The 12,303-nt window shown below is 34.6% G+C and overlaps 1 protein-coding gene across 1 annotated transcript; it reads left to right on the forward strand.

The window, feature by feature from the left end:
* The first annotated feature begins 10,424 nt into the window (after positions 1–10,424).
* LOC132633357 (protein CDI-like) lies at positions 10,425–12,084 on the forward strand. Its single transcript, XM_060349713.1, has 2 exons — positions 10,425–10,582; positions 10,974–12,084. The coding sequence occupies exon 2, from the start codon at positions 10,981–10,983 to the stop codon at positions 11,788–11,790; it is 810 nt and encodes a 269-aa protein (XP_060205696.1). The 5' UTR covers positions 10,425–10,582; positions 10,974–10,980; the 3' UTR covers positions 11,791–12,084.
* Positions 12,085–12,303: the final 219 nt, after the last annotated feature.

Below are 12,303 nucleotides of genomic sequence, written 5' to 3' on the forward strand. Positions count from 1 at the left end.
TCTCCGACCTAAGAGAGCGACAGAGAAATGATATTTTCTTTTGATTAATTTTTTGTGTATATGTTAAAATCCAATTGATGATTATGATATTACTTCATGGAAACGGAGGTCATATTTGCTAAGATCTTTCTGAATAACATTCCCTGCAACTGCAAGTGTGTTGACAAAGAAGAACAAAACATTTGAACTTGGAACACACGTGTAAATGGTGACACTGACAATTTAGATAATAAATGAATGGGGCAAATGACCATATGTTGAGAGATCATCTAGTACGGTTCTAATGAGGATGCATGATCTTTGTTCGACATTATTTAGAAAGCTTGGATCTTTTCTTTTAAACATCCAATTTTCTCAAGGCAAAATACATTACAACCGCTTAAACTTGTGACGGCATCTCATTTAGACATTCAAAACTAATGTCTTTTTCAATTGAAAATCTAAACATATGATAAAATGTTTCTATCAGTTACTTTCTATTCAAATTTTTTGGAAAATTTATGTGCATGTTTTCAAGCACTCATTACGTGGATAAATTAACCAAATAAATTATGTCACCTTTTTTATTATACGCATTGACCTTAATAAGTCGTAAGTTCTTAGACCTGTTTCAATTAACCACATAAAATATGTCACCCCTTTTATTATACGCATTGACCTTAATAAGCCGTAAGTTTTTAAGACCTGTTTTAATTGAGGTTGATGTGTATAATTAAAGTTCTTAGGCTTGTTCAACAAAAACATGTCAGTAGTTTAAGTGTCTAAATGGAATGTATTTGACAAATTTAAAGGGTCATCAATGTGTTCTGCCTTTTCTTGACTAAATTATGCTAACGAAAGTAAAGCTAAATTTGAAAAAGAAAAGAAAGTGGTGTTGACAAATTTTCCGGGAACCCGCCAAAAGGTCTTAGTTTCTTCCTGCTGCGATTAATAGAACTCCTTTCCTATTGATTTGTCCATTGCTCTACATAGTTTTTTATATACAGAAATGAATCACACCCCCTCAAATATTAGCATGCATGGTCCGAGCTTTATGTCCAATGTTCAATAATGAAGAAGGAGGTTTAGTTTTGTGGTGCATTACCAATATTGTTTAAGAGCCCGTTTGGATTGACTTATAAGTTGCTTATAAGCTGTTTTCAGTTTTTTTGAGTGTTTGGCTGGCCAGCTTAAAATCATTTTGTGCTTAAAATAAGCTCAAAAAAATAATTGGGCCCATTTGATTTAGCTTATCTAAAGCAGCTGAAAACAGCTTATAAGCCAAAAAAAAAAAGTTAGACTACCCCAACTTATTTTTTTTAGCTTATAAGCTGTTTGCAGCTTATAGGCATAAGCCCATCCAAACAGGCTCTAAGTTATATGATCATTTCCCACATCAATAAAATATAAAACACTAAGGGGTGTTTGGATTGACTTTTTATAAGTAGTTTATACCTAACTTATGGCTTTTGACTTATTCTTATACCTTTTTTTTTTTTTGCCTAAAATGAAAGTAAGTGCTTAAAGCACTTTTTATCTTTGTCAAACACCACAAAAAAATAAAAAAAAGCTTAAAAGTCAGTAAGCCCTTAAAATAAGCCAATCCAAACACCCTTTAAATCTATAAAATAATACTGGTAGTTAATAGGGTCATTATGTTCAATTCAAATTATACGTAGGTGTAGGATATCTTTGTCGTAAGGTTTCAGGAAAAATAAGTACATGAACATGATAGCAATAGTATACACTGGCCACTTTTTCGTCATGTGTTCGAAACTAAATATTGCCTTGGAAATTCCAGGACTCCATGTTAGAGTTTCATTTATAGAACTTGAAACTCCATAGCAATGTGTATTTCTTTAATTACAAAAATTGAAAAACAACTATTTGTAATTTTACCTTTGAACACGTGTTACGTTGTTGGGTTGCATTTAGATGGAGTTTTGCTACTATATGGGTTTGGGCCTTGAAGTTTAGCTGTTAGAGAATCCCATTGAGGCTACTAGTTAGAACAGTGAACGGAGCTGGTGGGCCAAAAATAGCTATTTTTTGCTCGGATTGTCCTTCATTTGGGGTGGTCTTTAATTTTTGTCCTTCAAATTGCTGGTCTTTAAATTTTACCCTTCGCCTAATACTCCGAAGTTGTGGATTCAAACCCAGCTCAGTAAAAAAAAAAAAAAAAAATCGCAAGGCAGAATTTGCATGGGCACAAGTAGAATTTTTGCCCATGTAAATTCTGCCTGAAGGGCAAAATTTAAAGACCACCATTTTGAGGGCTAAAAAAAAGACCACCCCCAGCGAAGGCCAATCCTGCAAATTGCCCCAAAAATAGCCCATCCAAACTCTCCGGATCTTTAGAGTATGTGCTTATATGAGCTGAAACTTAAACATAAAAAGTTGAAAAAGAAGAAGAAGAAGAAGAATTATCACGTGTACTCTTCCCCAAGGTATACATTTTGAACTTTTAGTTTGATAAGACTTATTAAGAATCTAACGATTGAATTCATCAAGTATAAATTCTAAATTTGTAATGCTAAGGAACCTGCTATCCAGCAAAGTGAATACTTGAGATGATAGTCTTTTAAAAGTGAAAGATAGGCTAAAAACGAGAGCGTCATAATACGATACCATTCAAAGATTTTAGTAAAAGAGAGATTTTTTGTTTGCAGTTACTTCAGAGTAACTAGAACAACTTTTTCCGCGGCTTGCACTTCATATGAACTGGTCTTTAATTTTTGCTCCTTAAATCGTTGGGTCTTTAATTTTTGTCCCTACTTCTCATTTAATGAAAATTTGTGCTTCAAAGTACTCTTATTTGCTGGTCTACGAAACAAGAGATTTTGGGTTCTAACCCAGTAGAGTGAAAAGAAAAAACGCAAAGTAAGATTTTCATAGAAATTATGCCTATTCGGGCAAAGTTACATAGAAACTATGCCTTTTCCGGCATAATTTCTGTAGAATAACTTAGTTTCTACAAAACTATGCCAGAAGGCGTAGTTTCTATGTAATTTTGCTCGAATAGGCATAGTTTCTATGTAACTTTGCCCGAATAGTCATAGTTTCTATAAAAATCTTGCCTTGCGAAATTGTCTTCTTTTTTTTTTTTTTTTACTCTGCTTGGATTTGAACCCAGGATGTCAGGATATTTCCGGCTACTTTTTTTATTACTTAAAGTGTCGAAGGGCAAAAATTAAAGATCGGCGATTTGAGGGACAAAAACTAAAGACCACCCCAAGATAGGGACTATCGTGCAAATTGCCCTAACTAGAAAGAAAAGAAAAGTTATTTTACTTGAAATATTGTTTAAACTAATTTTCCAACATGTTATCATTATTTGAGGAATTTTAGTAGTGTAGTTGGTTAGGTACCTGAATTTTCACTTTAGTGGTGTGATTGATTTCCCATCTTTTAATTTCTATTTCATGACCCCTTTACAAAAAAACCTATTCCCCCAAAAAAAGTGGGGGAAGTCTATTATTTGAAAATTGTTGTAAAATATATATATATATATATATATATATATATGAATGTCCATATAGCCTAGGTTTTTCACATGTCCTAAATAGAATAGGTACATGTACATTTGGTGGCAAGTTACATGTACATTTGGTGGCATGTATGAAATGAAGAAAATGAAGCAACACAAGTTTGATTTTAATTCTTGGTGTTGTCATTGATGACTTCATCAAGAGATTTACCATCTTTATAAATAGATGGTTAAGTTCTCAATTTGAGATATCAACAAGAAGTGAAATATAATCTCTCCCTTATTTCTACAAAGTTATTAGTTTGCTTCTCTTGTTTATTTCCAATTATATAGTTTTATAACACGTTATCAGCACGAGACTCTACCGTCTCAAGGAATTTTTGAAGGTTAAGGTACTATTTTTATTCTCTCTATTTTATGGCTAACCTTACAAAACTCGAGTTCGTTGCCCTTGATATTTCAGGCAAGAACTACCTATCATGGGTGCTAGATGCTGAAATCCATCTTGATGCTATGGGTCTTGGAGACACCATTAAAGAAAATAATAAAGCATCCAACCAAGAAAATGCCAAGGCTATGATATTCTTGCGTCATCATCTTGATGAGGACCTGAAAATTGAATATCTTACTATTAAGGATCCACTCGTTTTATGGAAAAACTTGAAAGAAAGGTATGACCACCTGAAGATGGTCTTCCTCCCAAAAGCACGATACGAATGGATCAATCTAAGGCTACAAGATTTCAAATCAGTTATGAAGTATAACTCTGAGATGTTCAGAATTACTTCTATATTGACACTATGTGGAGAAAAGATTAGTGAATCTGATAAACTAGAAAAGACGTTTTTCCACTTTTCATGCCTCGAATGTGCTCCTGCAGCAGCAATATCGAGAGAAAGGTTTCACAAAGTATTGTGATTTGATTGCCCATCTTCTTGTGGCTGAACAAAATAATGATTTGCTGATGAAAAATCATGAGAATCGACCTACTGGCGCAGCACCACTCCCTGAAGTGAATGAGGTGTATGCCCACTACTCCAGGCGTGGAAAAGGTCGTGGCCCCGGTCGTGGTCATGATAATAGTCGTGGTCGTGGTCGTGGTAATGGTCAAAGAAGAAATTATTTTCCTGGTGTTAATCACTCTTCAAAGAAAAATCACCACCAAAAAGGGAAAAAGAATGATGATAGGCATGAAGTGCCAGAAGCACGTGGCTCAGAAAACAAATGCTATCGATGTGGTGGAATTGGACACTGGGCACGTACCTGTCGTACGGTAAAGCACTTGGTTGAGCTTTATCAGGCATCGATTAAAAGAAAAGAGAAAAATCCCGAAGCTAATTTTATCTCTGAAAATCAAATTGACATCACACACTTGGATGTAGCAGATTTCTTTGAGCATCCTGAACGAAAGATAGATCACTTGATTGGTGATGGTTCTGTGGTTAGAGATGATTGAGTTGTTTATTTTAATTTTTACTAGTCGTAATAGTTGATGAATAAAAGACCATGTGACAGTAGTTGTTTACATGAGTACTATTTTTAATTAGTCTAGATTTAATCAGTTTGTTATAGTTAGTTATTAATATATATAAAAAAAACTGGTTTGTCTTGATTAAATAATATTTTAATATTGGTATTAGTATCCTCTGATTACTAATTATAAAGGCTCAGTGAGTATTTTGGGAGATTTATAAACTTATGATACCAATTCAATGGAGTTTGAATTATCTATATCTTGTTACTTCTTCTATTCCTCTGGCCGACAAGATTTTTCATTTTATCTACACTTTAATCACTACACTTTATACTTGAAGTATAATAGAATTAATATACTACTAAAGAGCAAACTGGAAAGATGGAAATTGGTTTATCAAATCTAGTGGTATAAATTGCAGTGTTATGCTATTTCATTTTTACAGTTACATATTTAATTCATGTCTCTTGGTACTTTTATTCTATAGCTTGTTAGCATAGTTTGAGATGTGTATAACGTGGCTATACCTTATTAAGTTTCTAATTGGAGGGATGTGGTAACAAGTCACATGGATGATAGCTTGTCAACTTGTTTTTCGCACGAGTCATGGTAATGGATATGTCAGTACTTCATTCACCGGATAAAATACGTGAAACTATTTGTCATTATCTAACCTCCTTGACTTTATACGTGTATAAGTGTTAATATTTAATGGGTATTCATTTAATTTTGTGTAATTTCACTTGAAGATATGGATTATTCTCAAAGCAAGTTTGGATTAAAATCCAATTATGAAGACATTTGTTTGATTGATTCTGCTACTACACACACTATATTCAAAGACAAGAAATATTTTACTCATTTACTTATGGGTAAGGCAAATGTTAATACCATATCTGGTAGTACTAGTTTGATTGAAGGCTCCGGAAGAGCCGCCATAATTTTGCCTAAGGGAACAAAACTCATTATACGCAATGCCATGTTCTCTCCTAAGTCCAGAAGGAACTTATTAAGTTTTAAAGATATCCGTCAAAATGGATACCATAGTAAAACAATGGATGAGATGAATCTTGAATATATTGGTATCACCAAGGATGTCTCTGGCCAGAAAGTTGTTATAGAAAAGTTTCCTGCTTTGTCTTCTAGCTTATATTGGACAAAAATTGGTGTAATTGAGGCACACTCTGTCGTAAACCAGAAGTTTACTGACTCCAATACGTTTGTTCTTTGGCATGATCGATTGGGACACCCTGGATCTATAATGATGAGACGAATTATAGAAAATTCAAATGGGCACCCATTAAAGAACCTGAAGATTCTTTTAAACAATGAATTTTCTTGCCCTTCTTGTTATCAAGGCAAGTTAATTATTAGGCCATCACCTACAAAGGTTGAGTTTGAATCCCCTGAATTTTTGAAACGTATACATTGGGATATTTGTGGACCAATTCACCCCCCTAGTGGGTCATTTAGATATTTTATGGTCCTAATAGATGCTTCTTCTAGATGGTCTCATGTGTGTCTACTGTCATCCCGCAACCTGGCGTTTGCAAAATTATTGGCACAAATAATTCGATTACGGGCACAATTTCCTGATAATCCGATAAAGTCTATTCGCCTTGATAATGCTGCAGAGTTTTCATCCCAAACATTTAATGATTATTGTTTATCAATTGGGATAAGAGTTGAACATCCTGTAGCTCATGTTCACACTCAAAATGGCCTTGCAGAGTCATTAATTAAACGTCTGCAGTTGATTGCAAGACCATTACTCATGAAAACGAGGTTGCCCACGGCTGCTTGGGGTCACGCTATTTTGCATGCAGCAACACTTGTTCGTCTCAGACCGACAAACTATCATAAATTTTCTCCGTTGCAATTGGTTTTGGGTCAAGAACCTAATATATCCCATCTAAGAATTTTTGGATGTGCCGTATATGTTCCTGTAGCACCACCACATCGCACCAAGATGGGTCCCCAAAGAAGATTAGGAATATATGTTGGGTTTGAATCGCCCTCCATTATTCGCTACCTTGAACCATTAACCGGAGATTTGTTCACTGCTCGATTTGCAGATTGTCAATTTGATGAGACAATTTTCCCAAAATTAGGGGGAGAGAATAATGAAATAAAAAGGAAAATTTTGTGGAATAATTCATCATTGTCTCATCTTGATCCACGTACTTCTATTTGTGAGCAAGAGGTTCAAAAGATTATTCACTTGCAGAAAACAGCAAATCAAATGCCAAACGCATTTACAGATTTGAAAAGGATTACCAAATCACATATCCCAGCAGAGAATGTCCCGATTCGTATTGATGTCCCTGTAGGACCATCTACTAGTGTCATAGCAAATGAGTCCAAAGCACGCCAGAAGCGTGGTAGACCATTGGGTTCTAAGGATCAAAATCCTAGAAAAAGAAAAAGAAATGGTCAAGATGACACTACGAAAGAACCTCATAAAGAAATTCGAGATTTGAGCAATAGTGACATTCTTGAAGAAATCAATGAGCCTGGGACTCAAGAAAATGAGGAAATATCAATTAATCCAATTAATGTTGGGACTAATTTGAATCGATTGGAAATAAATGTGGATTATGTCTTTGCCTATAATGTTGCAATAAGAATTATGCAAGATAGTGAGGATCTTGAACCCCAATCTGTTAAAGAATGCCAAGAAAGACGTGATTGGCCAAAGTGGCAAGAGGCAATTCAATCAGAGTTAAACTCACTTACCAAACGGGAAGTTTTTGGACCTATAGTCCAAACACCTAATGGCATTAAACCTGTTGGTTATAAATGGGTTTTTGTGCGAAAAAGAAATGAGAAAAATGAGATACAAAGATATAAGGCACGCCTTGTTGCACAAGGATTTTCACAAAGGCCTGGTGTTGATTATGAAGAGACATACTCCCCTGTTATGGATGCAATAACATTATGTTATCTCATTAGTTTCGTTGTCCATGAGAGACTTGAGATGCATTTGATGGATGTGGTTACAGCCTATCTATATGGATCACTTGAAAATGAAATATACATGAAAATCCCTGAAGGATTTAAGATGCCTGAAGCATGTAGTTCAAAGTCTCGAGAAATGTATTCAATCAGATTACAAAGATCATTGTATGGTTTGAAGCAATCCGGGCGCATGTGGTATAACCGCCTTAGTGAATATTTGTTAAAGGAAGGCTATACAAATGATGCAATTTGCCCATGTGTTTTTATAAAGAAAGTAATATCGGAGTTTGTTGTACTTGCTGTATATGTTGACGACATAAACCTTATTGAAACTCCTGCAGAGCTCAAAAAGGCAATTAATTATTTAAAGAAGGAATTTGAGATGAAAGATCTTGGAAAGACAAAATTATGCTTTGGTTTGCAAATTGAACATTTGACAAATGACATTTTTGTCCATCAATCTGCCTATACAAAGAAAGTGTTGAAACGATTTTATATGGATGAAGCACATCCATTAAGTACTCTGATGGTTGTTCGATCACTTGATGCGAATAAAGATCCGTTCCGACCTCATGAAAAGAATGAGGAAATTCTTGGTCCAGAAATACCATATCTTAGTGCAATTGGTGCACTAATGTATCTTGCCAATACCACAAGGCATGACATAGCATTTTCAGTTAATGTGTTAGCAAGACATAGTTGTGCTCCTACAAGGAGACACTGGAACGGAATTAAACACATATTGAGGTATCTAAAGGGGACTATCGATTTGGGCTTATTTTATTCTAGCAATTGCAGTCCCGATCTTGTTGGTTATGCCGATGCAGGATATTTATCTGACCCACATAAAGCTAGATCTCAAATAGGCTATGTATTTATTTGTGGGGGCGCTGCCATATCTTGGCGATCTACAAAGCAGTTTATTGTGGCTACCTCATCAAATCATGCTGAGATAATAGCTATTCATGAAGCGAGCCGTGAAGTTGTGTGGCTGAGGTCAATGATACATCTCATTCGAGAAAAGTGTGGTTTGAAATGTGATAAAATACCCACAATCTTATATGAAGATAATGCAGCATGCATTGCCCAATTGAAAGGAGGATTCATAAAATGAGATAGGACAAAGCACATTTCACCAAAGTTGTTCTTCACACACGAGCTCCAAAAGAATGGTGATATCAACGTGCAACAGATTCGTTCAAGTGATAATATGGCTGATTTGTTCACCAAGTCTCTACCAACCGCAACTTTCGAGAAAATGGTGCACAAGATTGGAATGCGAAGACTCAAATATTTGGACTGAAGTTCTCATCAGGGGGAGTCAATACATGTTGTACTCTTTTTTCCATACAAGGGTTTGTCCCACTGGGTTTTTCTTGTAAGGTTTTTAATGAGGCAACCAAAATGTATATTATTAGAAATATGTACTCTTTTTCCTTCACTAGAATTTTTCCCACTGAGTTTTTTCTAGTAAGGTTTTAACGAGGCATATTATCTATCAATGGACATCCAAGGGGGAGTGTTGTAATATATATATATATATATATATATATATATATATATATATATATATATATATGAATGTCCATATAGCCTAGGTTTTTCACATGTCCTAAATAAGAATAGGTACATGTACATTTGGTGGCAAGTTACATGTACATTTGGTGGCATGTATGAAATGAAGAAAATGAAGCAACACAAGTTTGATTTTAATTCTTGGTGTTGTCATTGATGACTTCATCAAGAGATTTACCATCTCTATAAATAGATGATTAAGTTCTCAATTTGAGATATCAACAAGAAGTGAAATATAATCTCTCCCTTATTTCTACAAAGTTATTAGTTTGCTTCTCTTGTTTATTTCCAATTATATAGTTTTATAACAAAAATAATGATGTCCAAACGAATTTGGCTAATAAAATAATGAAATGGTAACTTTTATGTCTCAGCTATGCCATGTGAATTAAGTCTTATAATATACTCCTATTAACTTTTTCAGATCCAGAGGAAGTATAGAAACAGGAGAAGGAGAATGAAGAAAATGAAGTACAATGTGTAAAGCTCTGTTTTGCAAGAGACGGCAAAAACATTGTCAGCACGTGCCGACACTCTCCATCTGCAATGCAAACGCTGAAAACCTGTGTCTTCCACACACTACATTTTAGCTGAATGGCCAAAGAATTTTTTCCTCTTTTCTTTTTTTCTTTATTTGCAACTTTAATCTTAATAGTTATTTTTTAAAGTTAAAAAAACCATTGAAAACAAACATAGAAACATTAGAACGTTTATAAATATTCTTTCCTTTCATAACAATTATAACAGCACAACAAAAAGAAAAAAGAGAGAAGAAAACAAAAGCCTTTTGTATTATTCTATCCACTCCTAATTTTCAATTGGTTATAGCATATTATCAAAGACCATAGTCATACAAAGAGTTTAGTGAGAGATAAAACGTAAAAAGTACCACAGTTTAAGCTAAAAAAATCCCTCTATTTATAGAATTTTTTTTGTCGGTAGTAAATACAACTGTAATAGCCGCTATCTATAAATACTCTCCCCTCCTTCTCGGGATCCCTCACAATTATTACTTCTCAAAAACAAATCTTTGACTCTTTTTTCTTCCGCAAAAAAGAAAAAAAAAATCCATTTTGAGTCCAAACCAGATCTAACATCGTTCTCACAAGGTATGTTTCAAGCTTGTTTTGAGTCATAATTATGCTCCAAGATTCTTTTTTTTTTTTAATTACCCAAATGCAACATTTTTCAAGATTACAATTTGCAGCCCAAAATGCAACATTTTTCAAGATTCAAATAAGTTGTTTTCTGGGGAGTTAAAATTTTCTTGATTTTACAATTTTTCAAGATTCAAATAAGCTGTTTTCTGGGGAGTTAAAATTTTCTTGCTTTAACAATTTGCAGCCCAAAATGCAACATTTTTCAAGATTCAAATAAGTTGTTTTGTGGGGAGTTAAAATTTTCTTGCTTTAACAATTTGCAGCCCAAATGCAACATTTTTCAAGATTCAAACAAGTTGTTTTCGTGGAGTTAAAATTTTATTGATTTTCCAATTTGCAGGACTGTAATGTCGTCTGTGGTTAAAGATTTGCATTCAAATGGTGTGGATGTAAAGAAATCTGAGACCCCTTTAAGCAATGGAAATGTTCATTTAACAAATGGCACAAATTTGAAGCCATTCAAGATTTTCATAGGTTATGATCCAAAAGAAGATATTGCTTATGAGGTTTGTCGTTATTCCCTTTTGAAAAGATCATCAATCCCACTTGAGATCACACCAATTAAGCAATCTGAGTTAAGGCAAACAGGCCTTTACTGGCGTGAAAGAGGGAAATTGGAAAGTACTGAGTTTTCATTTTCTCGTTTTTTGACACCCCATTTGGCAAATTATGAGGGTTGGGCTATGTTTGTTGATTGTGATTTCTTGTACTTAGGGGATATTAAAGAATTAATGGATATGGTTGATGATAAATATGCTTTAATGTGTGTACAACATGATTATACACCGAAAGAAACAACGAAAATGGATGGTGCTGTGCAAACTGTTTATCCTAGGAAGAATTGGTCATCTATGGTTCTTTATAACTGTGGGCATCCGAAAAACAAGGCACTAACACCTGAAGTGGTGAATTCTGAGTCCGGGGCGTTTCTTCATCGATTTATGTGGTTGGAAGATGAGGAGATCGGGGAGGTTCCATTCGTGTGGAACTTCCTTGTGGGGCATAATAAGGTTGTTGAGGGTGATCACGCTACATTTCCTAAGGCGATTCATTATACGCTTGGTGGACCCTGGTTTGAGGCTTGGAAAGATTGTGAATTTGGTGATTTGTGGTTAAAGGAATTGGAGGAGTGCAAGAAGGCAAAGGAGAAGGTGTAAATCACAGGGTGTATTTTAAGGTAACCGGCTGGTGGTAATTGTTGTAAGTGTTATGTTCAGAGATTAGAAGGTTATGCCATTAATGTAATCTTCCACATTATTCGTTTTATATTGTTCTCACTTCGAGATTCTTCCTAATTCAAGCCAATAATTTTATTCTGTATTGCCACATTTGTTAAGCAGACATTTAAGTCATCTAGAGTTGTATTGTAATTGTAATAGATGTCTATTAGTATAGAAGGTAGTAGATTGTGTGATGATCTACGAATTTATTATTGATATCCATTCCTGATTCGTCATTTGGTTTTATATTTGAGAAACCTTTATCCCCTCTCTACATGGGGGAGGTTTTGTTGCTTTTAATTGCTTCTGTAATTTGTTTTAGGAAATGCCCCTTCTTCCCTCTCTTACTGCAAGATGTTTTTGTTCTTTCATTGATTCTATATTGAGCATTCGAGTGATTTTAAGGTGCTTTTTGAGCTTATCATAAGGTGTTGCGCAAAAAGTAATTCT

Source organism: Lycium barbarum, chromosome 3 (assembly GCF_019175385.1).
Source record: "Lycium barbarum isolate Lr01 chromosome 3, ASM1917538v2, whole genome shotgun sequence".
In the NCBI taxonomy this organism is placed as follows: domain Eukaryota; kingdom Viridiplantae; phylum Streptophyta; class Magnoliopsida; order Solanales; family Solanaceae; genus Lycium; species Lycium barbarum.